The sequence below is a fragment of the Micropterus dolomieu genome, linkage group LG23, assembly GCF_021292245.1.
Source record: "Micropterus dolomieu isolate WLL.071019.BEF.003 ecotype Adirondacks linkage group LG23, ASM2129224v1, whole genome shotgun sequence".
Lineage (NCBI taxonomy): Eukaryota > Metazoa > Chordata > Actinopteri > Centrarchiformes > Centrarchidae > Micropterus > Micropterus dolomieu.
In genome coordinates this window covers 10,200,477-10,223,075 of record NC_060172.1, presented here as the reverse complement: position 1 = coordinate 10,223,075, position 22,599 = coordinate 10,200,477, and the positions used below count along the sequence as shown (strand labels likewise).

Sequence of the window (22,599 nt, the reverse complement as noted above, 5' to 3'; positions counted from 1 at the left end):
GCCTTGTTTTTTGAATGCTTTAGTAGCACAAACGTTTCTACTTGATACTGTCAAACACGGTTTGTATTTGAAAATGGATGGACATGAACATCTCTCTCTTTCTTTGCCCTGTGTCTGTCCAAAAGGAGGAGGACCTTGCAGAGCTGGCCTCTCAGCAGTACTATGTGGATTATGGCTCTGAGATCCTCCAAGACCGCCTGCTCAGTCTCATCCCCTCCTACATCCCTGACAGAGAAATCACCTCAACTAAGACTGCAGAGAAGTGGGCTCAGCTTATCATCACAGCCCACAAAAAGGTATCTGCTGCATTAGTCACCAAATGTACACTTCTTTGGGCTTTTTTAACAACTTGACAGTGACTAACTATTTCTGTCTGTGCAGGGATTACACACTAAAAGGAGGCTGAACACGCAGAAGGTGAAGGAGGACGTGGTGGATTTTGCTCGTTTAAAGTGGCCTTTACTCTTCTCGCGCTTCTACGAGGCCTTCAAATTCTCAGGTTGGCTGTAAACTCTCACTGTAAACTATGTCTCACTACTGTAGGTATCTTTATTTGTTATTTAAGCATATGACACCGTCTGTCCACAGGGCCTAGTCTGCCCAAGAATGATGTGATTGTGGCAGTAAACTGGACTGGAGTTTACTTTGTGGATGAACAGGAGCAGGTCCTTCTGGAGCTCTCATTCCCAGAGATCACTGCTGTCTCCAGTAGCAGGTATCATAACAGATGACAATGTCAGTGTGTCTGTTGATCCACCACCTTGGTCCACACTGAAAGCTAAACTAAATTATTGGATGGATTGCCATGTAATTTTGTACAGTTGTTAGCAAATGCTAAAACTAAGATGGTGAACATCATAAACATTATACCTGCTGAACATCAGCAAGTTAGCAATGTGATTGGGACCATGTTAGCATTTAGCTTAAAGCATCACTGTCAAAAACTCCTCTCTCTCAATGTTTACTCATATTAGTCAGTCTATGATATGACTATATCATAAACTCATCTCTCATTGACCTTTTTCCTGCCCTGTCCCAGTCTTGTGATGAATAATGAAATTGACTCCCATCCCTTGGTAGTCCCACAGCAATCCCGTAACCTTCAAGGTTCCCAAAGTCAGCGCTAGCAGTGCTGTAAACTGTAAAGTTTTGTTTAAGTGTCCGATAGCGGAGTAAAAAAGTATTTCATAGGACCATACAACTTTTTTACTGTCCACCTTTTTTTTTTTCATTCATCGTGTGACAGCCCTTTTGTTAAAATAAGATTTTATTTTCCAGAGGGGGCAAACTGCAGGGCCAGAGTTTTACCTTGGCCACCATCAAAGGAGACGAGTACACATTCACCTCCAACAATGCGGAGGACATCCGCGATCTGGTGGTCGCCTTCCTCGAGGGTCTGAGGAAGAGGTCCAAGTATGTGGTGGGACTGCTGGACTGTCCCAACCCTGGTGAGATTCAGTGATGGCTAGAAAAGAAAGCATGCTTTAATCACTTTTGGGATATTGACCATATATTTGGGGAATCTGCTGCCCCTGTAGGTTTTTGAAGTGAAGGGAGTTGAACCATCAAACTTCATGTATTTCTATGTTTAATTGTTTGTATATGTAATCTTTATCTTGCAGCAGGAGTAGATTCTACATTCCTGAGTTTCTCCAAGGGAGATCTGATCATCCTGGATGAACACGATGGAGAGCATGTGATGAACTCTGGCTGGGCTCACGGCATCAACGACAGGACCAAACAGAGAGGGGACTTCCCTGCAGACTGTGTCTACGTCCTGCCGACTATCACCAGACCACAGTATGACATAGTGGTGAGTGGAGCTTATGTCTGGTATTTGTATACTGTCATATTAATCGTGCCTTGCCGTATATGCCGAAGTTGTACCGTATACAACTTCAGCATGAGTAGAATATTACCACATAAACAAAATCTTGAATTCAGTTTCATCAAAAACACATTGGAAGGTATTAAAAATCTTTCAATTTATCAACAAAAGTCATAAATATTTCCTCTTGCCTGTCGTAGTTCTAAAATGTTTTTATATCCATTTACATCTACTTATTTAGCTGACACTTTTATCCATACTTTGGCCGGTATCATCGTGAATAAAATTGCATTCTGTGTGGTATTAAAAAGGTCTTAAATTTCACTTGGTGAGCTCTGTAGAAACTCTGTACAAACAAGGCTATCACTGAGAAGTCCGGCAGCTTCTTTCCATCTCTGCACTGGACTTGCCTGGTTGGATGCAGTGGATAATGTGCCAGTTAGCTTTACAGCACAGAACAAGAAGAGGGCACTGTTTACAGTATTGATTTCAGCATTTCTTCTGCTGGGGGAAACAGCTAGCTCTGTCAAAAGGAAAATAATACATCTGCTAGCACCTCTACTGCTCATAAAATAAAATAAAACATGTTGTATCTTATCTGTTTGATCCGTACACAAAGAAAAATAAAAAATAAAAGTGGTCATATCTGGCAACCCGTGGTATAGCAGTAGATGCTGCACAGAAGTACTGAGAGAAAAGATAAACTGTGGTATGCTAATAATTCCAGCACATAAGTCGTCATTTTTACATTTTTGCTTTTATGCTATGATACAAAAAGTGTTTATGAGTGAGCTTTAGGGGTGCTGGTAAGTGCTAGCTGTTACCCCTGCTTCCGGTCTTTATGCTAAGCTAGGCTAACCACCTCCAGCTTCATACTCAACCCTTCAAGATGAGATTGAAATCAGTCTTCACACACACAAATCTATATAATAACTCAGACGTCTCCTCTCTATGCTGTTTTCTCTCACCCAGGCTCTAGTGACAATGACTCCTGATCAGAGGCGAGAATCCTTTGGTTTTTCCCACATGAACCTTTCTATCAAGGAGGACAAAACTAAGGCCTACACACTGGAGGAGTTCTCCTATGACTACTTCAGGTGTGTGTCCTGATCCATTAAATGTAGATATGTCCATACAGACGTGGACAAAATTGCTGGTACCCTTCTGTAAAAGAAAGAAAAACCCACAATGGTCCCTGAAATAACTTCAAACTGACAAAAGTAATATTAAATAAACATTTACTGAAAATGAATTGATGAAAATCAGACCTTGCTTTTGAATTGTGGTTCAACAGAATCATTTAAAAAAACAAACTAATGAAACTGGCCTTAAGGGTGGTTTTTCTTTCTTTAACGGAAGGGTACCAACAATTTTGTCCACATCTGTAGCTGTCTAATAAACACATTTTGTCTGTCTGTTTTTCCAGGGTTATCAGTGCGTAGTTTGTGTGTTTCATCATTTCTAACCCCTCCTGTGTGTTTTCAGACCTCCTCCAAAGAGCACTCTGAGCAGGGTGATGATCTCAAAGTCCAGAGGGAAGGAGCGTCTGTGGAGCTGCACCAGGGAGCCTCTCAAACAGCCTCTGCTGAAGAAAGTCCTGGCTCATGAGGAGCTCTCCCAGGAGGCCTGCCTGGCCTTCATAGATATCCTTTAGTGGAGTGTGTGTAGGTTTGTTATGTGTGTCTCTAATGCTTGTCCCCCAAAACTTATTGGGCTGCAGCCTACTGACTTTATTTGTTGTCAGATTCATTTTCTGTTGATAACCGATCAGTCGTTTCAGCTCTACACGTGGGTACTATAATAACAAAACTAACTAACTAAAGGAAGACAAAGAAACACACATCTGAAGTTTAAGAAAACTTAAATTTGAGTCTCTTTTGTCATGTTTTTGTCTCTTCTTGTTATGTTTTAAACTGTATAAAAAGTGTGTTTCAATTACTGCGTTAAATTATTGCCAAGCAACCCATGTTTGTACCAATAAGGACATCTGTTCCTGTTGTTGGTTGGTGTCCTTAACCTCGGCTGTACCTGTGATGAAGTATATGGGCGACTACCCGTCCAAAAGGGTGCGTTCTGTCAATGAGCTCACCGATCAGATCTTTGAAGGAGCGCTGAAGGCCGAGCCGCTCAAAGATGAAATCTTCTGTCAGATTCTCAAACAGCTCACTGATAATCACATCAAGTGAGTCTGAAGCGCGCACACACACACACACACACTTCAAGTTTGGTTTTTGTTATATTATATTTTATTTTGTATTAGAAAACATCCCACAAATGCATGTGTCTTGGCTGTCGTACAGTACACTCTTAGAAACACATCATGGAAGCATACAGTAGGTGCACTATATGGCCAAAAGTATGTGGACGCACTCAAATGGGATTTTTGAACACTCCTTTAAAAACCATTTGTTCCAGTTCATCCTAAAGGTGTTGGATGGGGTTGAGCTTGTGGCTTTGTGCAGGCCAGTCAAGTGTCATCGTGAAAATCTGGTGAACATAGTGGAGAATTTAGCAACTTAAGATGTTTCCCTCAGGAGTTGGTGGAGACCGAAGATCTAAAAGACTTGGCATTCGACAGGTGGAACGACTCCGAAATAAATGTTTAAATAAGCAACTACAGACAAGTTTACCAAATCAACTTAAAATGTGATGATACATAATAGGTACATAATAGGTCCGACGGCCGCAGTTGCTTTTTTCCGGCTGCACAAAGTTGGAACCACCTTTTCATTGATCTCAGCTCACAGGGAACTCACGCAAGTAGATTGTGTCCGACTTGACGGTGACGTTTTTATTCTCCGCCCCTGCAGTCATCTCGAACGCACCTAATGTCTGTGTGTTGTGTTCACTGGTTTTCGCTGCCCCCAAGTGGCCAAAAAATCAGTTATTGCAAGTTCAAGGACCTGGAAAGGGCCCTCCCCAGTCAGTTGTTACCAAGTCTGAGGCTTGTTGTCTAAAATATAATTCTTTGCTGTAACAGTAATGTTTCCCCTCATCAGGAGAGGACATGTAAAGTGTGTTTAACTCACTAAATGGCTACACTGCATGTTTTTTAAACTCTCTTGCTTTATTTATTAGACCACAAGGACACATTTGACCATTTGTGTGTCTGTGTGTAGGTACAGTGAGGAGAAGGGCTGGGAGCTGCTGTGGCTCTGCACTGGTTTGTTTCCTCCCAGTAACATCCTGCTGCCTCACGTCCAGAAGTTCCTCCAGGCCAAGAAACACTATCCGCTGGCTCCAGACTGCATGCAGCGGCTACAGAAAGCCTTACGGTAACGCACACATGCTTTCTTCTGATCTTCTTTAATAGCCTTTCTATTGTGTTCAGTCTACATCCATTTCATCTCTGTTATTGGTTGTAGAAATGGGTCAAGGAAGTACCCTCCTCACCTGGTGGAGGTGGAAGCCATCCAGCACAAGACCACGCAGATCTTCCACAAAGTTTACTTCCCTGATGACTCAGATGAGGTGATAACTAAAATCCAAAATATATATTATCATATAACTATATTATTACCGCAAGTTTAAGAGTGATACTGTATATGGGGCTCGGCCATTATTTAAAAATCAACACCCTGGTTGTCGTCGCACTTAAAGTGGCACTATGTGTCTTTTAAAAGTAGAAATAACATATTATATAACATAATATCTATAACTATGTTTTCAGTAGTGTATAAAGATCATACATAATGAACCATTATGTTTTTATTACCTTAGAATGAGCCATTTATATCTACATCCTGTCTCAGGCTAGCTATACAACTCGCTTGGATAGGGGAGGGGGTGCAATTCGCAACTCTCACCACTAGATGCCACTAAAACTTACACACTGAACCTTTAATACTTTTCGTCATATAAATAAAAGGTATTATATAGCTATATGCAATTCACTAAAAAGCAGCTTGAGATATGAGGAACATATGTTTATCTTTACCGTTTACCGGGTTTGTATTTTTTTTTACCATTCTTACATTTAAAATAATAGAATTACATTATTTTCCAATTTCAGATGAAAATTTGAATTATTTAGCAATAAAATGCACACTTATTCATTTAAATACACCAAGGTGGTGTTCTTGTTTGACCAGTAACGGACAATATTATTTTTAATAATATTAGCTAACGCAAGATAAATATTTCTGTATGACAGACATTACTGAGTCAGTTGGCGAACATCATGATTGTCTGTTTGTGCTGTTGTTACACTATGTTTCAGCAGTTACCATTATCCCTTCATTTGTCACAGTGTCACTGTTTAGCAGAAATTACATTATCTCACTCTTGTGCAGATTTTATCTAGAGACATTTTGATCAGATCCTTATATGTAAAGATTTTTTTGACAATATCCAAAAACTTACTGGAAACCATCATAATTGGAGATGTGAACTACTATACAAGGCCCTTTTGTTAACCTGCTACTGTGAACACATTTCCTTCACCATGGCATAATCATGTGTACTTGGTGTACTCAATATGCAGCATTTTATATACAAACAACCGTTTGTGGCCTGTTTGTGTTAACAGGTGTTTGAAGTGGAGTCGAGCACCAAGGCCAAAGACTTCTGCCACAACATCTCCGGACGTCTTCTGCTCAAATCCTCCGAAGGCTTCAGTCTTTTTGTGAAGATCACTGACAAGGTGAAGACAATCTGTAGCCTGATTATGTGGATTTAGTAACTGCAGCAGTTAAGGGTTGTCTTTGACAGAAAGCACATGTTTTTGAGAGCCGCATAAACATCTTCGAAAGCTTTTTAGAGAATTTCACTTTGATTTTCTGATTCTCCAGGTCATTAGTGTGCCCGATGGAGACTTCTTCTTCGACTTTGTGAGGCACCTGACTGACTGGATCAAGAAAGCCAGACATGTCAAAGACGGTAAAATAAAAGCTTTACTTTAAAAGGAAGAAAAGGAAACGTAATGGACGTGTGTTGTATCTTCCCATTTATTTATCTTCTTGTAATCTTGTCCCATCTGTGCGTTGGCTGTGTAGGTGTGGCGCCTTCACTGATGTATCAGGTGTTCTTCATGAAGAAGCTGTGGACCAATACTGTGCCAGGGAAAGACTCCATGGCTGATTCCATCTTCCACTACTACCAAGTGAGTGGCCTCTCTAACAGCTGTAATCAGTCATGGAAGAAGTCCTCAGATCCTTTACTGAAGTAAAAGTATTAATACCACACGGAAAAGTCCTGCATTCAAAATCTTGTGTACGTTGCATTTTACTGCTGTAGATGCTAAGTTTAACTTTGTATCCTGTTAGGTAGTTTAATCTACAGCTATGCATCATGTTCTATAAAATGATCAGTCAATTCAATTTTATTTATATAGCGCCAAATCACAACAAACGTTATCTCATAGCGCGTTTCATAAAAGAGCAGGTCTAGACTGTACTCTGAAGAGTAAGATAGAGAGAGAAAGCATGTTTGTAGAGTTGCTGTACTGTGAGAACTACTTATCACTAAGATCAGCTTTGTGATGATCCATTTTTGAGCTGATCCAAGGGGGGTTTAAATAGTTTACTTAGTTTAAGGAGGAGGAGAATTTTCTCAACCAATAAAGGAACATTTAATCATTCAGTTTATCAGAAACATCATATATAATCAAACTTTTAAGATATAAGGTTTTCACTGGACTGAAAGGGTATGAAAAATTGTAATCTGAAAGGTAACTAGTAACTCAAGCTGTCAGACAAATGTAGTGCAGTAAAAAGTACATTTATCTGCTGCTATTTTTCACGGATGCAAGCTATGCAGGAAGATGATTCTCAATCCCGCCTACAAAGCCAAGCCAATCCAATCAGGGTGGAAGATGGCAGATCAGAGACGTGGTTCAGACGCTGGAATGTCAAATTGCCTCTAGATGATTAAAATCCCGAGTTGTGTCCTCAGCCAACTTGAAATTATTGTATGGCTAAATAAGACCACATACCTCAGCTAGAATGAGCCAATTTCCCTAGGAATTATTTTTATTTGAAAAGTGGGGAATGCCTCCTCATTCTGTGTCTGATAACTACAACCATTATGTCTGAGCACTTGTACTGACCTCTAGTGGTTTCTCACTTTGCTGTAATGTGTATTAAGTTATTCATTAAATAGATTACATTCTTTATATTGACACCTTTTTAACAGGAAACCTTTATTCTGAGCTGGGTGTCCAAAATTACTGTGTGCGCCGTATTTGTGCACGGAGCACAGCTGCTGCACAAAGGGTAACGGGTTTATTTTAATGGAGTTTTAGGAACAATGTTAGTTTACGTGCCATTAAATTCACCGTTTAAACAAACATGCAGTATCTGAACAGAGGCTGTCTTCCCTCTCCAGGAGCTGCCTAAGTATCTGCGAGGCTACCACAAGTGTTTGAAGGAGGAGGTGCACCAGCTGGCAGCGCTGATCTATAGGGTGAAGTTTGAGGAGGATAAATCCAACTTCCACAATATTTCCAAGATCCTGAAGGAGCTCGTTCCTCAGGACCAGATCAGACATCTGTCCCCCGACGACTGGAAGAGGGTGAGAGGACGTATTAGAGAAAAATAAATCAAAGTTTCGTGGCTGAACTGTCCATGTGAGTGTTCAGAAATGTTTCTCTTCCTTGTCTTTTGGGTGTCTCACCCTCAGTCCATCATGTCGCTGTTCAACAAGCACTCAGGGAAGACTCGAGAAGAAGCCAAACTGTCCTTCCTCAAAATCATTTACAAGTGGCCCACGTTTGGTTCTGCATTTTTTGAAGTCAAGGTAACGATGTTAAGACTACAGTAATTTGTTTTTAAAAAGTTGAAAATAAATCTAAGTTGTGGAGTTGTTGCATATCGTTTTGTTTTTTTAGTGGTGGAAGATGTATTCAGACATTTTACCAATACATGTAACAGTAGTGTATTACTACACTGTATTACTACAAGTACAAAAGTATTAGCATAAAAATATACTTGAAGTATCAAAAGGAATGGCCCATTTCAGAATTATTATATTACTGGATAATAATTATTGCTGCGTTAATATCACTTTAATGTTGAAGCTGGTAAAGGTGGAGCTAATTTTAATTTCATTATATCCCGCTAGGTATATTAACCTAATATTACATAATTTATTAGTTGATTATATTAGTAATCTGAAAAGTAACTAAAGCTTTAAAATAAATGTAGAGGAGTAAAAAGTGTGAAGTAGCAAAGCAACGTACAAGTTCCTCAAAGTAGTACTTAAGGATAGTACTTGGGTAAATGCACTTATACAATACTTTCCAGCACTTTTTAAAACACTGTGTAACGTAGTGTGTTTAGTTATTCCATTTTATTCTTTCTGCAGCAAACAACTGATCCTAATTACCCAGAAACCCTCCTGATAGCAATCAACAAACATGGAGTCAGTCTCATTGATCCCAAGTCTAAGGTGGGTCAGTCTAATTTCCTTATATGCATGTATGTGTGCATAGAGTACCGTTTCTGCCAACAAAAGGATGTCTGCTCAAACCACTTGTTTTATTTCCTGTAGGAGATCCTCACCATTCACCCCTTCACCAAGATCTCCAACTGGAGTAGCGGCAACACGTACTTCCACATCACCATCGGGAACCTGGTCAGAGGCAGCAAGCTGCTGTGTGAAACCTCACTGGTGAGACACTGAATTTAATACGACACGTATGAACATGCAGGGATGTAGATGCACGACACCGCTCAGAATAACCGGAAAATGAAGGTTTCGGCATTGAGCTTAAAATAAAAATGTGAGAGTTTAAACAGTTCATCTGTACTTTAGGGGTGGTGATGGAGCGGTGTGAAAGACCCAGGTTCAAATCCACTGTGAGACACTGTGTCCCTGAGCAAGACACAGGCGTGCAACCTCTGACATATATAGCAATTGTAAGTCACTTTGGATAAAAGCGTCAGCTAAATGAGTAAATGTACTTTGTCGTTGCTCCAGGTTTGTGTGGAAGGAGACTGTAAAATTAACATGATAATTTTTGGTGCTCTTTCAATGACTACATTTATCTGCAATAGTTTAATGGCTCCTAGTGATGTGCCAGTCCCCCCTTTTGCAGAAAATTATATGCATGACAACAAATTACACTTTTGAACACAGCAGTGCCGTTTGGGAACCATAAGATCCCACCATAATTCCCATCACTAATTGGCACCAACTGGAGAATTAGCGCTTCCTACTGATTATTTCATTTAATCAACATGCTTCATTTGGATGGAAGCCCTACTTATGAATGTTTTCTAAAAGAGGCTGTCTGAAAATGTGCCGTTAACCCCGTATTTAAACTGTTCTATCTGAAAGAATACCATCAGAAATGTGTGTTCCATTTTAAAAATCAAACTTAATTTATAGTTAGAAATAGCAGGAACTTTGGGTAAAGAATTATTTCATACCAGGATGAAACCATTTTAAAATCACAGGAAATACTTCTGACCATTTCAAAAACATGTGGTTATCTGATAATTTTACATTTTAGTGAAAAGCGTATCACAAAAAAAGAGCAATAGAGCCATACATCTATAAATAAACATCAATTTAGCACAGTATGTCTGACCTTTGACCTCCAACCCCTCAGGGCTACAAAATGGACGACCTCCTGACCTCTTACATCAGCCAGATGCTGACGACCATGACCAAACAGCGAACCTCCCGGGGGAACAACAAGTGAACAGAGGGATGGAAACTCATCGATTACGGTCAATCAATCCTGCATTCTCACATGCAGCCGCCCACATGCACTGTGTGAATACATGTACACAAACTGTGTTGTTTAAATTGTCCCACCAAGTGGTTATTAAGGCAGTTGAGTGGCGGTTAACTGTAACTCTGTAATGCCAACGTTTTCATTCCTGTTATTATGCATCGGCCCTGTCTTAAAACTCACCTCTTGCCTTTAAACGACTCACCATACCACACAACGACAATTTGGACGGCTTTCTGTAAGCACTATAGTCACTGTACACTCTGAGGTTTCTCAGTTTATTATCTTCGTGCTGTAAAGTTTTATGGAACAGTCTGTCAATGCAACTAGTGTAAAGACAACAAAGCCGTATTCTAGCTTCTTGTTTAAGTTACAAAAACAAGATCTGAGTGAAAATCAACACTCGCAGTTGCACCAGATTCTGCTCTGATACTGAGCCATTTACCAGCAGGAGGAGTTCAGAGTTAATAATTAAAGTAAAGTGAGGAAACCACCTAGTAAGTTTAAAAAAAAAAAAAAAAAATGTGTGTCTGTTACTTGATTCCAGCTATCGTACTTTACTAAGACAAGTTAGCATAGTCCTGATCATTCCAAACGGCATTTAGAAAAAAACATTTTAAAAGTTGTTTGCTTGTCATCTTGTGTACAGACCAGACAAAGCATGAATTCATATTTTTAACAAATCAGCATCATGTAGTTATTTTGGCATCATTTTCATCCATTTATTGCAATTAAATCACAGCAACGTGTTGCAGCACTTACTGCAAAAATTAAATTCAAGTTGTATGTGAATGCGCCATTACACCTAGAACTGAAATAGCCAAAGAATCCCAAGACAACTATGATCTAAACACCCCCTAAAACAGAAGTCTACTTGTTAATTTCTTTATCTTGTAAGTAGCTTAATTTTTCCAAACACATCTTTTTATGCTCAGAGTCGTTATAAGTTTACCAGCATCACATATGGAGCAACTTTAACGTGTTTTAAATCAAATCTCTTTAAAAATATAGACCACACCAAAGGTAAGCTATCATTCAGCAAATTACCCTTCAGATCAGTCAAACTTGGACATATTAAGAAACACAAGTGCTGTTGCGAGGCAAACTTGATTTAAACATATTTAAATACAATCTGATGAGTTTTTACTGCATTGTTAGTCATGCATGTGCAAGGAAACAGACCATGTGTGTGCCACAAAGTACAAACACCACTTAGACTTAGTTAGGCTATTTGTAGACAGTTTTCGTGGATACAGAAGAACTGTAGATGTTGACTGATTTTATGCTCATTTGTCTGTTTTTTTTCTAAATGTATGAACCATTAGCGTTAATTTTTAAGCATCGATTCATAATCGTAATACTTTTTTTTGGACCATGTATTAAAGGAGAAACTGTTTCATCCATAATGTGACCACATATCCTGATGTAGACATGAATAAATTATATTTTGCAAAGAGCACAGAGACGTTCATTTTTCTTAAATATATTGGCTGCACTGCTGTAACCTGCAAGGAGCCAGAGGACCACACTGAACATTCAAAGACATGCAAGTAAACTCTGCAAATATTCTTTAATACTGATATGCCGCATTATACACTTAGAGGAATCTTTTTATTTTATTTTTATGTGGTTTACACTACACGTGGTGATTTATTTTGGGGGCAAAAGACAGAATAAATTAAAATCCAGTGGTCTGATCAACGTGACATTCATCCGTGATTAATGTTAACAAGCAGCAGGTGATTTGTGAATTCAATGAAGCCTGAAGAAGCCTGCAGACACTACTCAGGGCTGAAAAAAGTACCGACACCACCTTTTTTGGGGGCTATGTATCTAGTGAATGTTTTATTTACAGTTTATTCTCCTAAAAAAAAAAAGTATAGTATACATGATAAGGATGAAGTAGTTCTTTGTAGTAAATACACAAAAATTATCACAAAGTATCAGGTCTTTATCAAAGAAGTGTAACATGACTTTAATTAGAAATTGTGCCTCTATTAGTTCATGGAGTTTTGTCATTACTGTGAGGCTTCCAGGCAACCAGTATGGACGACTTTGGCCCAGCCAAGAAGTAGTCCGACAAATAACGCCTGTAAAACCACAATTTGTCATTTTCCACTTCATTTCCTACTTTTTATATGGCTTAAACAAACTGATAAGCAGATTTTGTTGCCGATGGACAGAGCCAGGCTAGCAGTTTCCCCATGTTTCCAGGCTTTATGGTAAGCTAGCCGGCTGCTGACTAAATTTGGGGGGTCATAAATGTTGAGCAGACCTAACGTTGCATGAATGATTCATGTGGTAGCATAAACAAAAGTCCTCTGATGCCATTTTGCTAACCTGAACCTTGTTTCGGGTGGGGATGTTTAAGAACCACTGCTGTAAATTAATGGACTGATGTAGCTGGAGAGAGATTAAGCAGTCCAGTCAGCTGGTCTCCAAAAAAAGCTAAACCTTGTCCTTTCTGAGGGAAAATCCCTTAAAAGTTCAGCCTGAGAAAAACATTTGATTGAACAGCTACTAACAAAGTGAATAAATGTTTCCATCACTTTATTTCATTGTAGTAGTGAAAGTACTTGACAATGTTACGTGCTGAGATGTCCCAGGTTGGCAGGATGGAGGCTCAGGGTTGGCAGGATGGAGGCTCATGTTGCCAGGTTTGCTCCTCTCAGAGGCAGATGTTAGTGCTCAGTCACGATTGCCAGGGTGGGTGTCCTCTCTGCTTGGGAGTTAGCGCTGGACACTGACCATATATCACTCATCTCTGTAATATAAAGGTCAGAAAGGTTTGGATTAAAAAAAATATTGTTTGATTTCAGTCACAAAGAAAGTAATAGATGTCACATCTCGTGAAATAGCATTAAGGAAGTGGGACAGTCCAAAGTCCAATAGGGAAAAAGGCTATAGCAGCAGACCTTACATAATTAAGCATAATATTTTCAGCAATTTAAACATTTTAAATTATTGTTCTGTCTTGCTGATTATTTGATTAAAAAAAAAGTGCCTTCTTCAAATGTCTTTTGCCCAACAAATATTCAAAAACCCAAATATATTCAGTTTACTATCATAAATCACAAAGAAAAGCAGCAAATCCCCACATTTAAGAAGCTGGAACCAGCTAATGTTTTGGCATTTTTTTGACGATTATCAAAGTTGACTGATCGGTTGAATGATCAATTAATCAACAACTTTAATTAAGTTCTAAGTTGGCTGTTATCAGGCCAGCAGTGTAAAAACGTTTGTTTTTGAAATTCCTTGGTCCAGAAGTAACAAAATCATCAATGCCGTTAACATCTTCAGAGCAGGAGAAAACAACTTAGAAGAGTAGCAGCCATTTTTTCTTTCTGCCTTTACCAGCAAATTAACTCTTACCTCATTATATGCTGAACTTTATTGGAAATGAGAATGACACCCACATGATAAAAGCCAGGAAAAACACACACGAATCTGCTCAGATCCAATTTTGAATTTAATGATACTGTCCAAATGCTGTTAATTTACATGTTTACAGTACGTCTCCTGTGTATTTTGTGGGTCTAATTCAAATCTTCTAAACATTAAGATAACAGAAACCTGTTTTTGTACGGATAAAAACAAACAAAGATGTAATGTGTTAATTACTTAGACTTAAAGGTGCTGGTAGCCATGCTAGCAGTTTCCCCCTTTTTCCAGTCTTTATGCTAAGCTAACCGGAAAGATATTGGGAGTAATCTTCTCATCTAACTCTCAGCAAAAGCGAATAAGTCTATTTTCCAAAATGTCAAACTAGATCTACCAGACATTGAAAGCTCCTGGCACATATTTCCATGACAGTTTAATTCAAACTGTTCAAATATAGGGTTATGAGCTTTTACTCCTCAGTTGACTCTTCATCTTTATAAAAGGTGACATTAACATGTCTGTATCATAACGTATGCAGCCTAAATGTCCAGGAGTCTAAAGAGAACAATGGAGTAGATGCCTGTGGAAATTAGAGAAACTCCATAGAGATGACCACCAAAGAAAGAGACATTTAAAAAAAGCAAAGTATCTAAAGGATTCACTCAATATTTCTGTGCAATGGCTTACCGGTTTTAAACTTGATATAAGTGCCGTTATCCAGCTTGATTTCGCTGCCCGAGCAGAAAGCCAGTCTTCGCTCCCGCCACCTGCAAGCAAACGCAACATGTGACCCCTGTTTAATCCCATTTTATTCAGATCAGACTGCTCCCTATTGTCCATTGTCCTGCCTGGGTAAAATAAAACACTACAACATCTATGTAGGCAGGATTGTCCTGCTAATTGCTTTGTTTTTAAACTGCGTGTGTGTGATTCACCAGTGAAAGATGAAGATGATGAGGATCAGCACGAGGGACACCAGGTCAGTGAGAATCCACATCAGGTTATACTCATCTGGACTCTGAGAGAGAGAGATAAAAAGGGGCAGTGTGGGAGCAGAGAGGTCAGAGTTTCTTCTGTACACATTGTTGTACAATTTAGTTTAATAAAAAGGTAACAAAACTAAAGTCTACAGCATACTTCTTCTCACGGGTACTTTCTTTAATCCAGACAGATTAACAAGAAAACAACTACCATCCTAAAAGATACCAAAGCATGTTTCACTCCTGTTTGGTGTGTTGGAGCTTGTGTAAAATGAAACCACATGACCGATCCAAAGCTTCAGAAAGAACTTCGTTCAGTTTTGAGAGTTTCTGCAGTTAAACTACGATCGGCACATTAGCGGGATAAGAAGGAGAATAACTGAGAAATATAAAGGCTACAAAGTATAAAAAAATATATAAATATAAAATGCATTAAAAGTAATAGCCAAATTTAATTATTCTCCAATCACATTGCAACTCAATTAAATGTTACATAAATATAAACCATGAAGTCAAACATGAGACCACAGTGACACTGAGCCTAAACATCAGCAAGATACATTAGTATTTCGTGTCAGCAAAAAAATTATGTAGGCTTTTATAACACATAATTACTTTACTATAACATATTGCACAATAACGTCTGCATTTAATGCAGTGAACAAAAGGACTATAAGTGAATTAGCATCAGCCAGAACAAAAAAAGTAAACACCTTAAAAAGAAAAGTCTGGTGATACTCTATGTACTTAAATCCCATGAATGACCAAACAATTAATTGAAATATAAACCTAAATCACTGGAGGGCTCTTCCCTTGGAAACTTGATCGTTTTTGTTTGGTGGACAACAATTGGTGGAAGGAAATGTGTGATGTCAACCAGCTGAGTGCCCGCCCACTTCAGACCAGTGATAGGAACACAAATACTCCCATGAAATAACCAAAACTGTTTGGCACAAACTCATATAGTAGTGGAAGTAGTATTCCGAGCACTTAACTAAAGTAAAATTACAAATACGACTCTGTGAAAAGAATCCACTACGAGTTAAAGTCTTTTTACTTAAGTAAAAGTAAGTTCTCAGCAAAATTGAATTCAAGTACTTGTATGTATTATGCAGTAAAATGGTACCTGCCAGTGTATTTACTATTATATCTGGATTATATTCTGGATTTTTATATTACTGCTGCATTAATGTGTTTGATGCAGTTGTAGATGCTAATTTAGCTACTTTATATACTGTTGGGTAGTTTAATCTACAGCAATGCATCATATTCTATAAGATGATCATTTAGCTTAAAAAAGGAGGAGGATTTTAACGCAACACTTCATCCTTCAGTTTATCAAAAACATACAAATGTGGAGCTGCTTGGTTTTCACTGGACAGGAAGACGATGAAAGACTATAATCTGCAAACTAGAACCTAAAGCTGTCAGACAAATGTAGAGCAGTAAAATGTGTTGTGTGTGAACCCATCACTAAGAAGCTGACTATAAAATAATAAAATCTCTTTTCACGGCCTTTAAGCCTTTATGTAAGTGTTTTCACTTAAAATAGGACCAGCTAAAGATTAGAGATCTCTGCTAAGGTAACTTGTATCTGAACTGTTACCATTAGAAAGAGAGGGGAGCTCATGGTGCTGAGGAGCTGGGGAGCATTAGTGGTGACCGAGTGGACTCCAGTGCACCAGGCCAGAGAGTACAGCCACGGCTGGCTGATCACATACAGGTTGGTGGTGATGTTCAAGGCAGCGTACTCACTGTGCACAACAGGAGGAAAAAAGAAGACGACAACAACTTTATTAATCCCAAAATTTAGAGTTATAATTGCACACATTGTACACATGCATTATCGTATAGAGATGTCAGCAAGGAGGCTGCCACGTAGGTCGGCACCCAAACAGTTAAGCGTTCAGGGCCTTGCTCAAGAGCACCATCAGAAGTGCCCAGGAGGAGAACTAGCATCTCTCCAACTACCAGTCCACAGTCCTTATGACTGGAGTGCCACCCACCTTCTGGTACATGGTTATCTCTTGCCTCGACTATTGCAATGTCCTCCTAGCAGGTCTTCCAGCTTGTGCGGTGAAACCCCTACAAATGGTTCAGAACGCAGCAGCACGTCTGGTTTTTGATCAGCCCAAAAGGACTTATGTCATGCCATTAGTGTGTGACCTCCACTGGCTCCCTGTGGCCTCCAGAAACAGATTCAAGTCATTAATGCTTGCATAGAGTGACTACTGGGTCTGCACCCATCTATCTAAAACTCCATAATACAAGTTTACGTTCCTTCTCGGCCACTCTGCTCCTCCAACGAACGCCGCCTGGCTCTGCCATCCCTTCACATAAAGCAATCTCAGTCCCTGTTCCCATCTGTGACACCATGATGGTGGAACAAGCTACCACACGCCATCAGAGCAGGGGCGTCCCTCTCTAACGGCAAGAAGCTCTTGAAACACTTCCTCTTATAACACCTCTAACGCCTAACCTCTAACATGCACTTCCTGTGCTCTTCTTCTATCCCCTTACAATCATCTTGTATTGATTGCACTTTTTTGTTAACTCTTACTTCTTTCCCTAGGTATTTACCACATTGATGTGATATGTGCCATTAGCTCTAATGTTTATTGCTGCTTTTACTAGTATGTATTGTCAGTAGTAGATTTCATGCTGTAGTTGATGCTCTGTTGATGCTTGTATTTGTTTCTCAAATGTAAGTCGCTTTGGATAAAAGCGTCTGTCAATTGAGTAAATGTAAATGGTCCGACCAGCAGCCCTCTGGTTCCCAAGTCAAGCCACCACGAAATGAGCTACTGCCGGCACAAAAGTCGAGATGCGTTACAAAATACCAGGTGAATCTTTGACACACCTGATGAGCTCAGTGGACATGGAGCTGTAATGCAGGTTGAGTTTGACGATGCGGTTCCTCTGGAGCTCCTGTAGGGGGAGCAGACTTCCTGATGTCTGCTGGAGCTCAGGATCGATCTCCTGGACCAGAGCACGCAGATCTGAAGGCAGCCACAGCACCTGGGGAATGAGTGTCCAATACACACTAGTGTTTCCATCACATTACCTTGTTACATTCATTTCCTGGAGACCACTAGTTGCCTAACCTCTCAACCGCACCTGATCTGTAGGCCTACTCCGACCCTGATTTCCAATCGTATGGGACCAGTAGCTCAAAGGCAAGCGAGCCTCGTCACAAAAGGAAGGGAGACCATATGAATGGCATATGGAAGAGGACAGGCTGGGATAATTGTTTTATTCCTCCACCCTTTAAGCATAACCAGCATCTCTTTAATATTGTTTTAAGATTTTGATGAGGATGGTTCATATTATTTTACTTGTGCACTACAAGCTACACCCTCGCGATGTAGACTGCCTCTCTTAACATAACCTTACCCTAACTGTAAACCTAAAATTTAATGATTTACCTTGGAGAATTCACTTTTGTACCCAAAAGGAAGGCGAATCCCCACAGTATGACTGGGTAAACAGATCTACGTCCCCACAACATAAGTAACACAGCCTGTGAATATGATACTATAAATCATTAGATTGATTATTAGTGTCAGGATCAATTCTTGTGCATAGACCCAGTAACTATCTCTAATCAGCCACCTGTTAATTGGTTACCACTTATTTATTCATCATTTTCCATTTCAGAGCTGTTCATATTGTCATTTTGTATATACACTGTATACCAAATCCACCTACCTCAAGTACACAACACCTGCACATAATACTTATTTATTCCAGCATCCTTTGCACTCATCACACTGTGTACATGTATGTGTACCTGTATATCACATCCACATGTACATCATTTATTCAGCTATACTTGTTTAAACTGTCATCTAATATCTAACAAAGCATCATATTTTAAAAGCTCTTCATATGTTTGATTTTTTTTTCTAAAGTAACTTTTTAACTAAAGCTGTCAGATAATTGAAAGAGAAAAAAAAAAGTACAGTATTTAAGTAGAGTTTCATATACACACGTTAAAACACAAATTTAGTTAATAAAAAAGGTAACAAATAAAAGTAGTTCTTTTTTTGTCCTTAAAAGACCTAATTCTTCTCAGCGTTTCATTCATTAATCCAGACAGATTAACAAGCAACTACCTTGGTATTGAATGTGTCTAAAAGAGGAAAAGAGATAACAAGAAGAAAGATAAAAAGGGGAAGACGAGGACAGAAGAGTTTATGGGAATTCTTAGAGGTGGGTGAATGATACCAAGCGTGTTTCACTCCTGTTTCAGTGACAAATTTTTATAACAGAGTCTGGTGTGACAATGTCTTTAAACTACAGAGCAGAATTAAACATGTCCACATTTACTTCATTTCTCACCGGTCCTACTGACAAGTTTTTACTACTCAGCTCACAATTTGGTTGAAACAATTACGGTGACAATTCTGATAAATCGATCATTTTACACCTGCAATAACAGTTTTGTTTTTGGCCACTTGGGGGCAGCAGAAACAAGTTGTGAGCATAACATTAAAAGTTGAATATGTTTGCAAGCAGTTGCTAATTTACACATCCAGCAGTTACTGAGCAAGAATCAATCTGTAGTGCTGCAACCGAAATGTTGTGAATTAGTAAAAATATTTAGTTAAAATGTCCTGAAACCCAAGTTGATGTCTTCAAATAACTTGTTCTTTTGTTGTTGTTTTTTTATCTTATGCTGTTCTCTGTACAGCACTTTGGGGCAGTAGTGACTGTAAATGTGCTATATAAATAAACTTTGACCTTGTTCTGAGTTAACAGTCGAAAACCTGGAAGTTGGTATCTTTTTTTTCTGAACAACAAATTTTCTGATCGATTATTTAACTGTGAAAATACTTGTATGTCTTCTGTGGGTCTGAAGAAACCTTAGAAAATAACCACCATGGCAGAGCAGACAATCTTTTCAGTACAGTAAGTACTACATTCATTATGACACTAGTTTGTGAATGTAAGTCCAATATTTACTCTTATTTAGGTCCGTTTTTGGTCACCAAGTGGTGAAAAAAATATATCTCTTTAGCTACTAAACACTCTTAGGTTCAACAGCTAATCACAAACTGTGTCTGTCTGCCGTTTGGCGCTGCCTGCTGAGGCCAAATATGACACTATGAAAGCAGTGAGAGTGAATCGAACAGTAGAGCTCCCTGCCAAACAGCTAAACAATGAGATTAAAAATAAAGGTCTGTAAAGCAGGGTGGAGCTGCAGATTCAGGAGGTAATTCTCTGTAGGATCATTACGTATATTTTTCTTGTGTTGTACAAAAAGAACAAAGATATAACAGTTTTTTTTATTGTGCAGTTGAACTGAATATTTTTTTTCCATCCAAATGGTTTGAAGAGTCTCTGAAAAACAAATGCTTGAATTTAATGGTAATACATGAGGGGCTCCAAACTGGGGCTAGCTTCATACAGGCCCCTGGAGCCAGAAATGTATGCTGAGTCTTACTTTGCACATTCACATTGCAGCAAACAGATAAATTATGACACATAGCCTTTGCTTCATACATCATACTTTACGTATGACGTTTATCATTTTTGCAGCACGTTAGCTTCTATATGTAGTGCAGCCATTAGTTACCTTCGGTGCAGTCAACACTTTGTCAAAGTTAAGTAAGGGCTACCAATTGCTCCTAGCCTCCGTCTCAACAAGCATCAGTGCTGCCAAAACCACGTTCTATAATAACAGAATTAGCAGTGCCACTGACTCAAGGAAATTATTTTCCATTTTTTTAAGTGCTACTAAATCCTCCTCCACCACCCACAAACTTGTCTGCTGATACCTTTGCTGCCTTCTTCACAGGCAAAGTGGAGGCTATAACTAGCCAATCCTCCAAAACATCAAACTCAACCATTGTAGCAGTCCTACTACATCTTTTCCTCTGCCCTCCCAGGTCAGTGGTTCTTCACTCTCCTCGTTTACTCCTCTCACAGAGAGCGAAGTATCAGAACTCTTGACCCGTAGCCGTCCAACTACATGCCCACTGGACCCGATTCCTATGAATCTCCTCCAAGCCATATCTCCTACTGTGGTCCCGACAATTACTCATGATAAATAATTCTCTGGCTTCAGGAACCTTCCCGACCACTTTCAAAAGGGCTCGGGTCACACCCTTGCTCAAAAAGCCCTCACTTGACCCAACTCAAGTTGAGAACTATCGACCAGTGTCTCTTCTTCCATTTTTATACAAAACTATTGAACGGGCAGTATTCAAACAGGTCTCAGAATTCCTCTCATGGAATGACCTCCTAGATCCATATCAGTCTGGTTTTAAGAGTGCCCACTCTACTGAAACAGCTCTTCTGTCTGTAATAGAAGCCCTAAGGTCAGCTAAAGCTGCAACCCAATCCTCTGTTCTTATCCTGCTTAACCTATCAGCAGCCTTTGATGCAGTCAACCACAGGATCCTGCTATCCGCTCTCTCAGCAATGGGCATCTCGAGTAAAGCACTCCTGTGGTTCAAATCCTACTTCTCGGGGCGTTCCTACAATGTTTTGTGGCAATTATCCTCCTCCCACTGCTTCTCCACAGGGGTGCCCCAAGGCTCAGTGCTTGGGCCCCTTCTCTTCTCAATTTACACCATCTCACTGGGGCCCGATCATTCGCTCGCACGGCTTCTTTTACCACTGCTATGCAGACGATACGCAACTCTACCCATCCTTCCCGCCAGGCGATCCCTCCGTCCCGGCGCGGATCGCGGACTGTCTCGAACATATCTGCATGGATGAAGGCTTGACATCTTCAATTAAACCTCTCCAAGACTGAACTCTTGGTCATTCCAGCCACGCAATATATCCACCATAACATCACACTACAAATTGACTCCTCAACCATCACTCCAACCAAGGTGGTGAGAAACTTGGGTGTCATGATTGATGACCAGCTGTCCTTTTCAGACCATGTTGCTGCTGTCTCTCGGTCGTGCCGCTTTTCTCTATACAACATAAGGAAAATCAGGCCCTACCTCACTCAGTACGCCACCCAGCTTCTGGTACAGGCCATGGTTATCTCTCGCCTCGACTATTGCAATGCCCTCCTAGTAGGTCTTCCAGCTTGTGCAGTGAAACCCTTACAAATGGTTCAGAATGCAGCAGCACGTCTGGTTTTTGATCAGCCCAAAAAGACTCATGTCACTCCATTACTCAATGACCTCCACTGGCTCCCCGTGGCCTCCAGAATCAAATTCAAGTCATTAATGCTTCCATACAGAGTGACTACTGGGTCTGCACCCATCTACCCAAACTCCATAATACAAACTTACGTTCCTTCTTGGCTGCTCTGCTCCTCCAACGAATGCCGCCTGGCTCTGCCATCCCTTCACACAAAGCGATCCCAGTCCCGGCTATTCTCATCTGTGACACCACGATGGTGGAACGAGCTACCACACGCCATCAGAGCAGTGGCGTCCCTTTCTAACTTCAAGAAGCTCATCTCTTCCCAGAACACTTCCTCTTATAACACCTCTAACTCCTAACCTCTAACATGCACGTCCTGTGCTCTTCTTCTATCCCCTACAATGATCTTGTATTGATTGCACTTTTTTTGTTTTGATTGCACTTTGTTAACTCTTACTTCCTTCCCTAGGTATTTACCTCATTGATGCAATATGTACTATGAGCTCTTACTAGTACTTATTACTGCTCTTACTAGTATGTATTGTCAGTTGTAGATCTGTATTTGATGCTCTGTTGATGTTTGTATGTTGTTCCTCAAATGTAAGTCGCTTTGGATAAAA

The 22,599-nt window shown here is 39.8% G+C and overlaps 2 protein-coding genes across 6 annotated transcripts in view; one reads left to right on the top strand and one right to left on the bottom strand.

Moving 5' to 3' along the window:
• Nucleotides 1-11,962, top strand: part of myo7ab (myosin VIIAb) — a 51,257-nt gene extending 39,295 nt beyond the window's left edge. For all 3 annotated transcript variants that reach the window (XM_046039943.1, XM_046039942.1, XM_046039941.1), the window contains 18 exons: nt 126-296; nt 382-499; nt 589-715; nt 1,279-1,448; nt 1,623-1,813; nt 2,801-2,925; nt 3,314-3,471; nt 3,857-4,010; nt 4,948-5,103; nt 5,194-5,299; nt 6,357-6,470; nt 6,619-6,706; nt 6,823-6,929; nt 8,153-8,338; nt 8,447-8,563; nt 9,131-9,214; nt 9,317-9,436; nt 10,380-11,962. In XM_046039943.1, the coding sequence (XP_045895899.1) occupies nt 126-296; nt 382-499; nt 589-715; nt 1,279-1,448; nt 1,623-1,813; nt 2,801-2,925; nt 3,314-3,471; nt 3,857-4,010; nt 4,948-5,103; nt 5,194-5,299; nt 6,357-6,470; nt 6,619-6,706; nt 6,823-6,929; nt 8,153-8,338; nt 8,447-8,563; nt 9,131-9,214; nt 9,317-9,436; nt 10,380-10,472 (2,385 nt within the window). In that variant the 3' untranslated portion in view covers nt 10,473-11,962. The remainder of the gene's footprint in view (nt 1-125; nt 297-381; nt 500-588; nt 716-1,278; nt 1,449-1,622; nt 1,814-2,800; nt 2,926-3,313; nt 3,472-3,856; nt 4,011-4,947; nt 5,104-5,193; nt 5,300-6,356; nt 6,471-6,618; nt 6,707-6,822; nt 6,930-8,152; nt 8,339-8,446; nt 8,564-9,130; nt 9,215-9,316; nt 9,437-10,379) is intronic.
• Nucleotides 11,963-13,038: 1,076 nt separating this feature from the next.
• LOC123963335 (glycerophosphodiester phosphodiesterase domain-containing protein 5-like) overlaps nt 13,039-22,599 on the bottom strand; it is a 20,588-nt gene continuing 11,027 nt past the window's right edge. For all 3 annotated transcript variants that reach the window (XM_046040125.1, XM_046040126.1, XM_046040127.1), the window contains exons 13-17: nt 17,727-17,884; nt 16,473-16,620; nt 14,822-14,904; nt 14,574-14,653; nt 13,039-13,269 (exon numbers count right to left, since the gene is read on the bottom strand). In XM_046040125.1, coding sequence (XP_045896081.1) covers nt 13,187-13,269; nt 14,574-14,653; nt 14,822-14,904; nt 16,473-16,620; nt 17,727-17,884 — 552 coding nt within the window. In that variant the 3' untranslated portion in view covers nt 13,039-13,186. The remainder of the gene's footprint in view (nt 13,270-14,573; nt 14,654-14,821; nt 14,905-16,472; nt 16,621-17,726; nt 17,885-22,599) is intronic.